General features: G+C 38.8%; 1 protein-coding gene across 5 annotated transcripts; it reads left to right on the forward strand.

The window, feature by feature from the left end:
- Positions 1–9,362: 9,362 nt before the first annotated feature.
- Positions 9,363–13,518, forward strand: LOC147621492 (uncharacterized). Of its 5 annotated transcripts, none has more exons than XM_086824246.1 (7): positions 9,363–9,862; positions 10,497–10,617; positions 11,212–11,358; positions 11,449–11,577; positions 11,659–11,847; positions 11,943–12,107; positions 13,053–13,518. In XM_086824246.1, the coding sequence occupies exons 2-7, from the start codon at positions 10,567–10,569 to the stop codon at positions 13,335–13,337; spliced, it is 966 nt and encodes a 321-aa protein (XP_086680372.1). In that variant the 5' UTR covers positions 9,363–9,862; positions 10,497–10,566; the 3' UTR covers positions 13,338–13,518. The 5 variants fall into 5 exon arrangements, 4 of the variants coding, with proteins under 4 accessions (XP_086680372.1, XP_086680373.1, XP_086680371.1 ...); XR_015269841.1 differs by lacking the exon at positions 9,363–9,862 and having other exon boundaries at positions 10,106–10,617; positions 13,053–13,389; positions 13,454–13,518; XM_086824247.1 differs by lacking the exon at positions 9,363–9,862 and adding an exon at positions 10,106–10,229.
- Positions 13,519–16,086: the final 2,568 nt, after the last annotated feature.

Genomic DNA, 16,086 nt, shown 5'->3' on the forward strand with positions numbered 1-16,086 from the left:
GACCAGGATGCGGAGGCAAATGAATAGGAGAAAGCAGGTGTTCTTAGTCTAGTGTCCCTTTCTAAGTGACCTGCTCGCGAGAGTCTCTGTGTTAAGAGGGATTTCAATTTCTCAATGGAGGCTAAGGAAGAGATGCCGAAGAGGAAGAAGCAGAAGAAGAAGGAGCAACGTCTTAGCACTGACATGAAGGAAGAGAAGGAAGAATTTTTTGAGAGCAATGATCTAGCTCTAATTGATGAGAAACTCTTCGATTATGTCTGCGACGTGGGAGCTGATGAAGACTTTCACATTATTGCAGAGATGTTTAATAAGCCTTTGCAAGTGGAGTCCATTTTGCACATCAGCATGCAGAGTACCTGTCGAAACACAGGGACGATTTTGAAAAATTAGTATCCAAAGGAAGACTGCTACTAAACAATCAGGCTTACGTGCACTTGCTGGATTGTGCACTAAGCAAGAAGGCAAATAGTTTTTTATATAAGAAGTACCAGGAACTACCATCTTCCTACAAGCCTTCTTGGTGTACCTTACACATAAGTTGTTTGCAGGCTGTTATATGAGCCATTTGGATTCCTCTGCTACCTGTAGTGCCTCTATAAAGACCTTCTTGAAATGGGTGAAGAACTACGGTATGAAGGTCCTATCCAAGATGAAATTTCCCCAGAAGATAGGTTACCCTCCGAGGAGGTAGAACTTGAGGAAGATATTGAGTTAGTACAGGAGGAAGAGGATTCGAAGTCGATGGATATCGTTGCTCTAAAGATGTCAACAATACAGAGACCAATGGATGTAGATCTTTTCAAAGTGGAGCAGTGTGGTCTAGTATGGACAATGCTGCCAGAATTCATTGATAACAAACGTTATGTACTATTAGCTGACATTCAGAACATTTTCAGCTTGAGGGAAGATTTTGCTTTATTTGCTATTGCCAATTTTCTGGAAGAGGGTAGTGGTTTTGTCTCGGAAGATGATGCAGATGACTTAGCATTAGAGGAAAATTATAATAGTAAAGAGTGTCTTAGTATTTCTTTGGGCAAAGCACAGAAATTCAAAGAGGATGGATTTGTGCCAGATGATAAAACCTTCATGGAGCTACAGGCCAAATATATGGCTTTAATAAGTTGAATGACTCCACAAAGGAGTTTATAAACAAAGTAGGAGAAGATACTAAAAGTTCTATTAACCTTTGTCAAGATCAACTGATCGTCGTGACAGATGAGACTCAGGTTCTCTCTCCCTCTCTCCCTCTCTCTCTCTCTCTCTCTTTATGTATGTGTGTGTGTGTGTGTGTGTGTGTGTGTGTGTGAATTTGATATGTAGACTTATGTTTCCTTAATTATTTTGTTTTGCAGAGTACATTTGAAGTCAAAGAAAAATTCTTGCAGCGGCATAAAAGGGAGTATTGTGGCCGAGACGTAGCTTTCTCTCACTATCTAAGCAGATTGTCTAAGGCAAAGATTATAGTCTACCACAATGCCATGAGCCAGGAAGGGAAAGTTGCAAATTTTGTATTCAAGACATTGTCCCTGTTCCTAGGTGCAATGATTATTCCTAAGAGTTATGAGAAGATTATTTTGATAGAGAAGTCTACTGCCTTAGAAATTTTTGGATGCTATCCTAGTTATGCCAGAAACCGAAGGGGTTACTTTCATACATATGCTGCAGTAGCATTGTCTCTAAGCATAGAGAACCCAGAGGAACTAGAAGAGTATGGCAAACACCGTTTGCTAGGGTATAAACGAAATCCAGATTCACTGGAATTGCCAGTCATTAGAATGGAAAGATACATTGTAAAAGACTTATGTGTTACATCTATCTGTCCAATGATGATTAATAAAAATCTTTTGTTCTCTCCATTTGTTTTGTGCTTCTATGGCATCTGAGTTTTTAAATGCTTCAGAACGCTTCAATCTCTTCCTTTCCATATGTCTGAGTGTCTGCATCAGTTTGGATGACCTCAAGGTTTCCTTTTATGTAGTTGTTGCAGTATCCTTCTATAGAACCATTGGCACACTTCTTGTAGGCAATTTGCCTTACTTTTTCCACCACCATGTTGTTTATGCCTAAAATATGCATTTCGGGCCATATAGTGTGATTTCTCGAGTCCTTGTGTGTTCCAAATGCTAGGATCTCCGTACTTGTTGATAAAGTAAGGTATATGGTTGTAGAGAATATGCTGCATAAGAAAACATACAATGCAAGTTAGTATCGATGGCTAGGAAACAAGAGTAAGCTAGAAACATACCATGTAGTGTGTAATGTTGGTGTCAGTCCAAGCAGCTCTGAATGCTTTTTTGAATGCTTGTAAGTTGTCTTGAAAGCTCTTTTTGTCTTGCTAGGAGTAGTTGACTTTCTCACACATTTGGAACAGAGTATCAATTGAATGCCAAACATCTGCTTTGACATTCCTTGAAGCACCTTCATGGTCTTTCACTGCATTTGGAAGCTTTTTCCACTGTTGGTATTCGATTCGACTTGTGTAGGTTGTTGTATATTGCTTTTCTAACTTTGTAGGTTTGTGTTGCTGATTATTCATTGGCTTGGAAAGAAATCTTCTTGCCTTAACACCTCCAATGGAGGGCTTCATTGGAATTTCCTTTTCATTTGATGACTTTTTAGTGTCCTTCAAAATCTGGACATTACCTCCATGTAGTCCAATTTTTGATAGCACCTTCTCCAATGCACTGATGGCTTTTTTCCTCTCTGCTACATTCTTGATCTTCCAAGCAAAACCAATGTGGAGATATACCAGTTTCTCTATGATACGACACAAAGCATGAAGCGTGCATATATGCACATTGGAAAGAGGAATCTCAAACATTGGTTTAAAGTTCTCATCCAAAATTTGTCTGTTTGGTGGTCGTTTCCACCACTTAGAGTCCATCACCCTTGCGGACTCCATACAATAAAGGCATGGAGACTTTACATTGGCCCCTTTGCTGCAATTAAATAAGCACTTGAGAGTCTTCAAATCACCTGCAAGATTCCATTGGACTTGAAATTTCCCCCTTTCTCTACATGGAGCATCCTGTTTGCATTCATCTGTTCTTTGATGAGATTGGGGATATGTGTCTGATGAAATACCCAAAACAAGGATTCACGGTCCTCTTTCTTGACCTCAAATGAACCTAGCCACCAGATGTTCATCTCGGGCTGCACACTAAAATACTTTGGATCATCCCTACTGCAATTACAAAGAGCCCTATTCATAAGTGTTATTATGACCCTTTCCGTCTTTTTCTCCTTGATAATCTTGCACTTATCAAGCTTGATGACAAACTGAAGTACACCTCCTACCTTCTCAAATGTAATATCATAGAACTCCATCATTCTCTTTTGCAAGATCTCCAAGTCCATAAATATATTGTTATGTTCATTGTAGAATATGCTGCCACCTTCTTCCTTAAACTCTCCTACAATGTGGTATGAGTGACCAACATAGTGAAGTTGTTTTGTGTTTAATTCCTCACTATGTCTCCAAACTTTTGTAGGTGTTGGAAGTAGCTTTGCTTTAATGTCTTTGGCCTCAAGGAGGGATGACACTAACTTCTGAATGGCACTATAACCCTTACGACTGACTCCACTTGAATCCATGGCATATTGAATATCCGCAGCTGAAACTGTATTGTTGGTTACAAATTCATCCACTATACCTCGTTGAACCACCTTGAACTTCTTCTCTTTTTATCATTTCTCTTGCCATTCTTGATGTCATGAATGGTTTTAGTTGCTTTGCTGGATTGAGATTGGGATTAATATTCTCTGTCAGGATGTATGACAACCCTACAAATATAGCACTACTCATTACTAACGTAGAGAACATGTAAATCCCAAAGAAGCCCAGCAATTAAAATAATATTAACTGCTAACACAAAAGACATGTGAATGGGAATGCATTCAGTGCAATCTTACCTTATGGCTTGGATTCTCTTCTTTAGGCCTCCAGAACCGAGCCTCAAGTTCTCGACGTTTTTGAGCTTTCTTTTCTGTATGCGCCGTCCAATGATTGTGTCTTTTTCTCTATATTTGCGGAGGTCACTTCTTAGTTTATTGATTTGACATTCTTGTTTTTCCAATCTAACTTTCTGTGTCTTGCATTCACCAGACAAGCCAAGAAGCTCATTTGCTAAGTGTTGTGAATAATGCCTTTCTCTTTCTTGTATGTAAGAAATTGACTTGCAATATCCTAGTAAGCCTATGACGCCATCACCTGCAAAACGTAAGAGAGTTGTGGGATTTAAAAAGGGAGGATGTGAAATAATATCCTCCTGAACTAACCTTATTCTTGCAGTTTCGAATGTATCATTTCAAAGAAGGTTCAACGAACTTGAAGATGGCCGCCTGGGAGAAAATTTACCTCTCTAGCTCAGAGACTACACTTTTATGACTTTTACATTCTCTTTATTTTAATATTTCAAGATTTTTTCTAGAGAGAGAAAATAAGAATCGACCATTTTCTTACAAGGCCCTATGAATGACCTCCAAAATGTCCTAATGTAAGTCTAATATTCATTGGCTACACACAAACATGCAAACTGTCTTCTGTGCAATAATATCCTCCTGAACTAACCTTATTCTTGTAGTTTCGAATGTATCATTTCAAAGAAGGTTCCAATGAACTTTAAGACGGCCACCTGGGAGAAAATTTACCTCTAGCTTAGAGACTACACTTTTATGACTTTTACATTCTCTTTATTTTAATATTTCAAGATTTTTTCTAGAGAGAGAAAATAAGAATCGACCATTTTCTTACAAGGCCTTACGAATGACCTCCAAAATGTCCTAATGTAAGTCTGATATTCATTGGCTACACACAAACATGCATTGATAGATCTCGACATCTGTATTAGACTATTGTGCAATGTCAAATTAGCCATCAACAACTCTTCTATAAAATCGAGCTGGCTCACTTGCTCTTAAGAGTTTTTAACTTATTTTTTAATTCAAGGGAGAGTATTAGAATAACGTGTCATCACTTTTCACTACCTGCGTTTGGGTTTATCCCTATCGCCCTACTTCCTAAAAGTTAAGTGTACATTTTAACCTCCTACATAGAATGCCATTGAGAGGGAAGCTTACAAATTGTCTCATTACATATTGACATGGAAATCATCTTTGTTATAGATGTTGAAGATGATACTGAGACTATGGTAGTAGTCGTGTCATGAGAGGAGCAATGGTAGCTCAAGCAACACGAAGGATAGAAGAATGAGCAACATAGAGAGCCCAGTTTTGATGCCATTTGTGGGATCTTCAATACACAAGTGATAGCCTGAAGCTATGGGAGATGGACGATTGGCACGTAGAGAGAGAGAGTGAGAAAGAGAGATGTAACAAACTCAGGGATAGTGATTTGCATGACTAAATAATCAGCTTCAATATATCAACTTTCATTCATTGATTAATCTTCTATTAAGTACATGCTTTTATAGGCTAGAAATGAAACAGGAATCTTTTTCCAAGTACAAGCTTAAACCAAATTCTCACAACAACAAATAAATTGAATAGAGAAAAATTAAAACAAACATAAGAAGATGAACGTAAACACTTGAAAAATATACTTCACCACACTGAAGACAAGTATTGGGTGCAATCTCCCCCCCCCCCTCGCGCCATGTGTGGCTCCTTCTCCCACATGTGGTATTTATGTCATATTCATATTTTTAGCCCTTAGAGCTAATAATATAGCACCTTTTCCACTTTTAGGCTTTTTCTTTACATATAAATAACCTTGTCAAAGGTTTATACATGACAAAACCTTTGCCCAATGATAAATACTAATGGGCCTATACACATTACTTGTGCACACATGCACATAAAATAATCTTTGGCACACTTGCACATAAAATCTAACCACACGATAGGCTATAACAAATGATTAATAAAATTATAATGTATGATTAGCACATGATCTTCATCTTTGCACCACCACGGCTCAATCCACCACCATCTATATAACACCTCGATCGGTACCCTTGTATAGTGTGACACCTCAATCGGTACCCTCGCACATCTCATTCCATATGACACCTGAATCGGTACCGTACACCTCAATCGGTACACTCGCATATCTCGGTACCTATACTCATAGACATAATCCATGTTAATTAAATAATCAATTAAACACATCAATTAATCCCAACGTTGTCATGTTAATTAAATAATCAATTAAACACATCAATTAATCCCAACGTTGTCATGAGGAATAGGCAACCATATTATCAAAGCACACGTACCAACTAGCATGGTACACACGGGCGTCCTCGATATTAAATAAGAAATATAATTACCAATAATTAAGAGTAATTCTTAGAACATTCCCCCTTGCTTGGGTTGCAAAAACTGTCCTCAGTTGCATAAATCCATAAGAGGATGGCTTCATGATTGGTGTGGAAAACTTGATCAACACATAATGCATATATGCAATGAACCAATCAAATCAACATATGTGAAACGAGTCTAATTGTCCTATACCACAAAGACGACATATAGTCATAAGATGGTAAAAGACAGAAGACATAAATGTGTTTGGTGTAAGTACATGAAATGAATATGATGTCCACATATAGTCATAAGATGGTAAAAGATAGAAGACATAAATGTGTTTGGTGTAAGTATATGAAATGAATATGATGTCCCTTACCACCATATTAATTCCATATCACCCCTTCAGAATATAAGTTTGAGAACAGAGTGGCTAGTTCCCTCTAAAACTTAAATTATGACACAATTTTTTTAAAATCTTAAATTTGATTTTTTAAATTTAAATTCTTATTTGGGATGTTAATAATTAATACTTAAAGCTTCAAAAATATATTTTTGATTTAAAACCTTCAAGAGGTGTCCTTTCTACTTGCCTTTGAATTTTTGAATTGCTTCAAAAATATGTTTTTGATTTAAAACCTTGAAGAGGGGTCCTTTGTACTTGCCAAAGCTCTAACACTAGTGAAAGAGGAATCTTTTTCCAATACAAGCTTAAACCAAATTCTCACAATAGTAAATAAATTGAATAGAGAAAAATTACAACAAACATAAGAAGATGAATGTAAACACTTGAAAAATATACATCACCACACAAAAGATAAGTATTGGGTGCAATCTCCCTCCCCCCTCACCACACAAAAGATAAGTATTGGGTGCAATCTCCCTCCCCCCATGTGTGTGGCTCCTTCTCCCACACTCGATATTTATATCATATTCATATTTTCATCCCTTGGAGCCAATAATAGCACCTTTTGCTTTACATATAAATAACCTTGTCAAAGGTTTCTAAGATTTATACATGACAAAACCTTTTCCCAATGATAAATAAGAATGGGCCTTTAAACATTACTTGTGCACCTTTTCCACTTTTGGGCTTTTGCTTTAGATATAAATAACCTTGTCAAAGGTTTCTAAGATTTATACATGACAAAACCTTTGCCTAATGATAAATACTAATGGGCCTATACACATTAGTTGTGCACACACACACATAAAATAATCTTGTACACACACACACACATAAAATAATCATATGCACATTCGCACACATAAAATAATCTCGTGCACGCTCGCACATAAAATCTAGCCGCATGATAGGCTACAAATGATTAATAAAATTATAATGTATGATTAGTACACTATCTTCATCTTCGCACTATCGCTCAATCCACCATCCATATGATACCTCAATCGGTACCCTCGGTGCGATACCTCAATCGGTACGCTCGCACATCTCATTTCATACGACACCTCAATTGGTACCCTTGTATAGTGTGACACCTCAATCGATACCCTCGCATATCTCGGTACCTATACTCATAGATATAATCCATGTTAGTTAAACAATCAATTGAACACATCAATTAATTCATATGTCATTGGTGAGGAATAGGCAACCATAATATCAAATCACATGTACCAATTGGCAACGGTACACATGGAAGTCCACGATATAAAATAAGGAATATAATTCCCAATATTCAAGAGTAATTCTCATAAAACAAGAAAGCCTTATCTTTGATACATCACATGAAAGGGAGCAATAACATCATTGCTTATCACATTCACACACAAAACGGCTATAAGGTGGTTCACATACTTACTCAAATAAGTGAGTGTTCACACACACATATGAGGGCTGTTTCTTCACACACACACACACAAACAAGGGTACACGTACATGATGGATACGCATAGAGACTCCAAAATACTAACGAGTGTGATGTGTCCACCCGTGGAGATTTCGATGTTCGAGCTCACCTTCAGGTGAAAGATCCTAGATGAAAGATTTTTAGGTTTTTTTTCCTTTTTCGATAAACTATCACGACCTTGCAATCACCTTGGTGGTGGGCCCTTACGATCGCAAGGTATGGCACTTGCAATCACCTTGGTGGTGGGCCCTTTTACGATCCCCAGGTATGGCACTTGCAATCGTCCCTGTGATTGCACTTCAAATTTCCTTGAGGCTAAACCTGTTTTTACAGATTTCAAGTTACAGATTTCAAGTGAGCCTTAATGTCCTCTTCCCAAACTCCCTTCTTGCAGTGATGGTGTTGCCTTACATCTACTCCTCTCCAAGCTTGTCAAGATTGTGACAATGGGAGGGGTTTCTCTCCCATTAGTTCACATAGAGCTTCTCCCACATGTTTCTTATCATTGGTTCTCATAGAGCTTCTCACACACTTTTTTGATAATTTCCTCTTATCCACTAACTCCATCTCATTCAAAGTTATTTTCTCATAGCTCACAAGCTCCACTTATTGCCATGTATGCACATATCTCCAATCTATAATACAAAATAAGCAGGAGAGTGATCCTTCAAAAATTAGAGAAAGTGACTTATATACATATGGATAAGGTAAGTGTAGGTAGTTCTTCACACTTGTCCATCACATGTGTCCAATGCCCATAATACTTTAGCCTAGCTCTCTATCCTCTATTCTCTACAATTAATTAAGCCTATGGCACGTTATTGGCCATACCCTAGTGTAATCATAGTGATACACATTACTTGTTAATTGACGGAGCAAGCCAAAATGACTTCCTGTTGTGGAGTTTGATTTTGCACATTTATCATTGGGAACCCATCTGGAAACTCGCATGGACACATCAATTGCCACATCATCAAAGTAGTCCATATAAGCAAAACCCATGGAACCAAAGCTTGCCACCACAAAAAAGGTCCCAACCGAAATTGATACCTGTGTAGCCAAAGCATTACACATAATTCTTGCCATTGTTTGCATGGATTGTAGGTATGCAATCCAACAACATATTGTTAAGTATTCAGGTACATTTTTCTTCTGGTACTAGTATGCACGCACTGCAAATATTATAGTTTGATGTTCTAGAAGTAGAAGTTTGCGTCGTCAACAACTCTCTACCCGATGGTTTTTATTAGTTAATGTATATGTGAGCAATATTATCTTGTGTTTCTGCTTGTTCTTCAGCATATTGTTTTTTTTTAGTGCTTTTAAGTTTGTGAGATTCATCGGCTACACGGATAGGCATTGACAGAGCTCGACATTTCGTATCGGACTGTCATGCGCTGTCGAATTAGCCACCGACAACTCTCCTATGAAATTGAGCCGGCTCATTTGGTCTTACGAGTCTTTTTACTTATTTTTTAAATCGAGGGAGAGGATTAGGATAACATGTCACTTTACATAGAATGCCGTTGAGAGGGAAGCTTACAAATTTATGTGAAAATAGAATGCCGTTGAGACGGACGAACCTGTGAAAATGGATTGATTTCAAACACCCGGTCTTGTCGGCTTGAAAGTATAGAGCCCATCTGTTTAGCTTGCATCGCCGTAGCTTTTGTGGAGCGTCCGTTTGCTCTCTGCAGTGCAAAAGCTCTGCAGGTTTGCTGCAAAAAGTAAGCCCATGTTGCACCTCTTCTCTGTGGGTAAAATTTAGACGACTTTTTTGTGTTTTCTTTCACTTTTTTGTATGTTGAGAAAATGTCAAATTCATGCATTTTACTGGGTTGCCAGCCAAGAGCTCATTTTAGGGTTTGGTGGGGAGCTTGTTCCCCCCGAAGTAAAGCTTTGATTTGAGCAGGCATGGCGGAAATTAGGGCTTTTGATTCATTATGCTTAGCAGGAATATATATATATATATATATATATATATATATATATATATATATATATATTGTCTTTAGCTGCTATTGCCGGCCAAGAGCTCATTTTAGGGTTTGGTGGGGAGCTTGTCTCCCCGAAGTAAAGCTTTGATTTGAGCAGGCATGGCGGAAATTAGGGCTTTTGATTCATTATGCTTGGCTTAGCAGGATATATTTGTTTGTCTTGAGCTGCTATGGCTATCAGATTGTTTCTAGGGTTTGGGGAAAGGAGGCCAACAGAACTGCTTCTTTTTTGAGCAGATATGGCGTTACGTTGGTTGTAGGGTACCAGGAAAAGGGTTCACAGAGCATAATTTCGCACCATACATGCGTGCTTCAATCCAGTAATAGTTTTTAGGGTCTTTATCAATCCCTTTGTTTTCTGCAGATTTGAAGCAGCAAAGGCCTCTTCACCTATAAGAAAGAAAGGAAGAAAGGTGGAAACCTGACTGTTGGCCATGACTTGCTCCAGCAGTGACAACTCCCCTTCGTCCTACACTTCTTCACCGGTCAGTTCTTTTTTTCAACCTTTTGTTTTCTTTTCCTTCTGAGGAACACACACTCACATACCCAATTGCCATCAAATGCAACCGTAAAGTGGGTAGGGTACCTGGTTGTTGGTCGCTCTGGAGGCAACTCCATGAAAAACGTGGGTGGGCTTGGCTGTACAAATTTCACTCCCTTAATTAATTACTGTAAAATGGCTAGGGTGCCTTGCTGTTGGTGGGCAGGCACACACACACAGTTGCCTTGTGTGTGTATGGCACTTGGGCAGTGCAGGGTATACTCAAAACTCTGCAAAAAAACGTGTCCCCGAATGTAACTGCAACTTGATGAAAAACGTGGTGGATTTTACTGTACAATCTTCACTCCTTTTCTCCCACCTCCCTCTAACCAATTGAGCTGCCTTGGGTATGGTGCTTGGGCAATGCAGGGTGTACTCAAAACACTATGAAAAAATGTTTGCCCGATTATAATTGCAACTCCATGAGGTTAACTCTAGTAATTAAGAGATTTCTACAGTTGGGTCTTCTTTGTTGCGGCTTGTTATCTATCTAATAGCATGTGAAAATAAAGCTCAGGAAAGTGTGTTCTTGGTGCAGAAGCTGGAAGACACTGTTGATGACAGCTTCTGGAGCGGCCTTGCAAGAAAAGCTAACACTGTTCTTGAAGAACCGTCATGGGAGATCGAACCCAAAGATTCGAAACAGTTGCAGAGAAAGGTCGTTTCTGATGTTTTGATTCGGCAGGCAAATTTCCATCTTCCATCTTTATTTGTATGCTTTCATGGCCGGCACTCTCATACAAAAATTTTAATATGGAAATCTCTCTTTTGACAGAGTAAAAACAGTAGGTTGTCTTCAGAGGGTAAATGGAAGCAGCAAGACTCTCTTGCACTGCACAAAGGCTTGGAAGCCATAGCTTCCTCATTGTCTCTTTTGAGTGAAAGCCTTGGAACTGCAATAGAGGTGATTTTTCAAAGTAGCTCCTGTTTGACCAACTTTAGATCAATTGATCCTGCACACATCTGACTTTGGCATGAATGGCAGGAGGGGTTGAATCTCGTGGAGACAAATGCTACCAATTTCATATACACAGAACCTCGAAGCAGGTATTTGAAGAAGAGCCTTGATACTTTGACCCCAGAAAAGCGCCTAGCCAGTCCCCCAAAGCTCCAAGTCAGATTAGAAGAGAAGTTGGGCCCAACCAAGGATACACAACTGAAGGCTTCCCGAGATGTAAATCCATTCAGCCACTTTTCCATCATTTGCTTGCTAGCCTGATGATCTGCTAGTGTATTAAAAAGACTGATTGTTTTGGGCCACTATCCCAGGTAGCTATGGCAATGGCAACCAAGGCAAAGCTGCTTTTGCGTGAGCTTAAAGGTGTGAAAACAGATCTTGCCTTCACAAGGGACCGTTGTACACAGCTTGAGGAGGAGAATAAAAGGTTAAGGGAGAGTGTTGACAAGGGTGTCAGGCATGAAGAGGATGACCTGGTAATTTTCATTAAACTGGGTCTTAAACAGAACTTGTACACGATTGTGTTTTGTTGTTAATCCTTCTATGCACCTCCACAGATGTGGATGCTCATGAGCGTGTGTGTGTGTGTGTGTGAGGGAGAGAGAGCCTTCTTAACTCATTTCTCATCGTTATTTTGATCATTCTATTTCTGTGATCCTTGGTGCTCAAACTTTGGTTTCTTCTCCTCCACTCCTACGTATATAAGTCTCTTTTCTGAAAAAAAAAAAACTTGAATGCTTCATTTGAGGTTTCTTTCGCACTTGACTTCTTTGAAGTTCCCTCTGGTGGTGCAAAAATACTCCTCAGTCACAACGTAGACAAATATTTTTTGCTCATGTTCTCCTCTACGAGAGGGAACATTGCCTGATTTCATGATGACCTCAGCTGAGTCATGCTCAGAGCTGGGATAATGGCTTGCAAGGCGTTTGGCTCATGGTGGATTTCTGGTGGTGAAGACCAAAGGGTGAGCTGCATTGGTGAGTGGGGCCGGCCAATCTTATGGAGATGCCAATGCCATGATTTTCACCACACTTGCACATTGAGGAGGTTTATGGATGGCCTATGGCGAGTCAATTGCCCAGAGCCTCTAGAGTAGGTGTACAGAGGCTCTAGAGTAGGTGTATGGTAAGACTAAGGGAATCAGTTTGGCAGGACAGCTCGTAAGGGCACATTCCTGGCGAAGGTTGTTTCAGAGTATCATCCACAGCAGGTGGTGTTGCATGTTGGTGGATGTGCATAGTCTCCTTTGCATACATGTTTGGCAAACATGCAGAGACTAGGTTGTTTTGGTAAAAGGTTCGTAAAAGATTTTGGCAAGCCTATAGGCTATTTTTGGACATCTTTTGCAAATGACTGTTTTCTATTGGACTACATACACCATGCTCTGCTTGCCTCCCTTACAAGTTGGTTTTGTTCAACAGGTAAGACTTCAGCTTGAGGCCCTTCTTGCAGAGAAGGCGAGACTGGCACAGGAAAACGCTGCCTATGCCAGGGAAAACCAGTTTCTACATGAAGTAGTACAATATCATCAGCTCAAATTACGCGATATAGTTCTTCCAGATGAGAGCCTGATGGTGGATGATGATGAGGAGGGATGTCTAGATGCATCAGCTGTAGACATGGACTTTTTGCCCCTCTATTTTGAAGAGAAGGATATCATTGCGCTTGAAGAGTCTGTTCAGATAGCTAGCCAGCATGTAATTTGAGTATGACATCATTCTGGTGAGCATGAGTTCAATTGTGTATCATTTGAATATGGTCTTCGGCTGCTTCCCAAGTTTCTCATAGAAGAAATGGTTCAATTGTGTATCATTTGAATAAGGTCTTCGGCTGCTTCCCAAGTTTCTCATAGAAGAAATGGTTTGATCTAAGTTATAGATCTTGAAAGGAAGCTCTTCTGCAAGAGAGGAAGACCTCCAAGAAGAGAGGTTTTGTGCAAATGTATAATTCCAAAAACTGTTTGTTGCATTGCAACACGTCACAGTTATTGACATTCTTTGGTGTTTGTGATATGAAACTTCTTTTTTTTGTGTCAAAACTGACCTTGTTGTGCTAGTGTTTTTTTTCTTCACCTGATTTCACATCTTGTCCAATATTAATCATCACTTTTTGGTAAGGGTTTGACATTGCCTACAATTTTTCTGAAGGTCTGCGTTAGAGATTAGAGATTTTGTGCACTCATCTAAATTTCCTTAATGCAAGGAAAGTGAGGTTACTATTTATGTCATTTCTTGATGATTCAAGAAATGAGGCAAGACAATGATAATTATTTTGCATATAATTTATTGACGTTTGTTTTCCATAATTAGTAAGTTCATTCAATTGTGATGGCATTTGCTCTCCTCTTCTAAGCAAAATATCAGAAAATTCTTGAGCTCTAGAACCATAAAGCTACTTTATAAAGACTAGTCCCCAACCCGTCCTTCGGACAGGGAGGAATGCATACCATGGAGGTGGGCCTTAATTTGTAGCCCATTGAGCACTTGTGTTGCTATTGCAAGCATCATTCATTTGATATGCATGTCCACCAAGGCGTTGCCCAAGAACCCTTGACACACAATTACATTAGAAATTTGTTTGTTCTTGTCACTTGCTCCTATACCATCCACATGCACGTTTTGGTGGACAAGTAGGCCCAAACTTGCATATGTGTACTCATTTTAATAACTGTTATTAGTAGATGACGTGTACTTTTTACCCTTTTATTGATGGGTCTACCCACTTGATATATAGGAAAAAAACACACACATATTATATCATCTTTGGTCAAAAAAAAATCCTAATGGGCGTATCATCCGCATAAAATCTGTGTCACCACATCCACACACACACACACACACACACACATTATATAATCACCTTTGGTATAAAAAAAAAATCTTGATGGGGATATCGTTCACCAAAAATTTATCACCGCATCCACACCAACGGTCCAAAAACAAAAGACAAAAGCCTCAATTGCATAAACTACACTTTTGCGAATAGCCCAAGATCAAAAGGATGAGAGACCTATTGTCAATAGATCATGACATGTGGCTGTCCTTAGTTTGATGTCATCTTCGAGCTTGTAGAACTGACTATTCAATTGACATAATGTGTTGATGTTCTATTGATCCTCCCATGTTACCTCTTTCTCGTTGGCTTCGCTCTTTTGTTGTCAAAGAAAAAGCAAAAAACACCCACATTACAAAACGGACATAAATCCATGCAACCTTCAAAGGGTGTACTTGGCATTCAAAAAACCTAAAGAGAGGAGTCATAACACTGGTAGAGAGCTTTCGGAGCATGTACTACACACATTTCGTCATGCACTTCTCCTCCTCGCTTAGCTGGTTGGATGGCGGAGAAACCAAAACGCTCAACTTTAAAAAAAGGACTCTCTCTCTCTCTCTCTCTCTCTCTCTCTCTCTCTCTCTTTTCTCTCTCTCTCTCTCTCGTTCAAGTCCAACCGTTGGTCGTAAATGCCCTCGTGTTGCATTCTATCGACGTTAATACCTCTCTCTCTCTCTCTCTCTCTACGCTAACATTTTCTACTTTTATTATTAAGAAAACAAAAAACAAACTAAAACATGGCAATATTTTTCTACTTAACAAATCTAAAAAATCTCTCTCTCTCCATTAACATTCTCTATTTTTATTATTGTTAAACAAACTAAAAATGAAAAAAAAAGCTCTCTCTCTCCACCCACTAGATGCATCAGTTGTAGACATGGACTTTTTGCCCCTCTATTTTGAAGAGAAGGACATCATTGCGCTTGAAGAGTCTATTAAGATAGCTAGCCAGCATGTAATTTGAGTATGACATCATTCTGGTGAGCATGAGTTCAATTGTGTATCATTTGAAGGCTGCTTCCCAAGTTTCTCATAGAAGAAATGGTTTGATCTAAGTTATAGAGCTTGAAAGGAAGCTCTTCTACAAGAGAGGAAGACCTCCAAGAAGAGAGGTTTTGTGCAAATGTAGAATTCCAAAAACTGTTGTTGTTTGCAACACAAGTCACAGTTATTGGCATTCTTTGGTGTTTGTGATATGAAACTTCTTTTTGTGTCAAAACTGACCTTGTTGTGCTAGTGTTTTTTTTCTTCACCTGATTTCACATCTTGTCCAATATTAATCATTACTTTTTGGTAAGGGTATCAATGAAGCCTACTTGGTGGAGCTTGTTTTTAGTCTTCTCTAATGCAAGTGATTGCTTACAAATTTTCTTAAGGTTTGCATTAGAGATTAGAGATTTTGTGCGCTCATCTAAATTTCCTTAATGGAAGGAAAGTGAGGTTACTATTTATGTTTCTCGATGATTCAAGAAATGAGGCAAGACCATGATGATTATTTTGCATATAATTCATCGAAGTTTGTTTTCCATAATTAGTAAGTTCATTCAATTTTGATGGCATTTGCTCTCCTCTTCTAGGCAAAATGTCAGAAAATTCTTGAGCTCCAGAACCATAAAGCTACTT

The sequence above is a fragment of the Cibotium barometz genome, chromosome 30 (assembly GCF_041138505.1).
Source record: "Cibotium barometz isolate CiBa-2024 chromosome 30, ASM4113850v1, whole genome shotgun sequence".
NCBI lineage: Eukaryota > Viridiplantae > Streptophyta > Polypodiopsida > Cyatheales > Cibotiaceae > Cibotium > Cibotium barometz.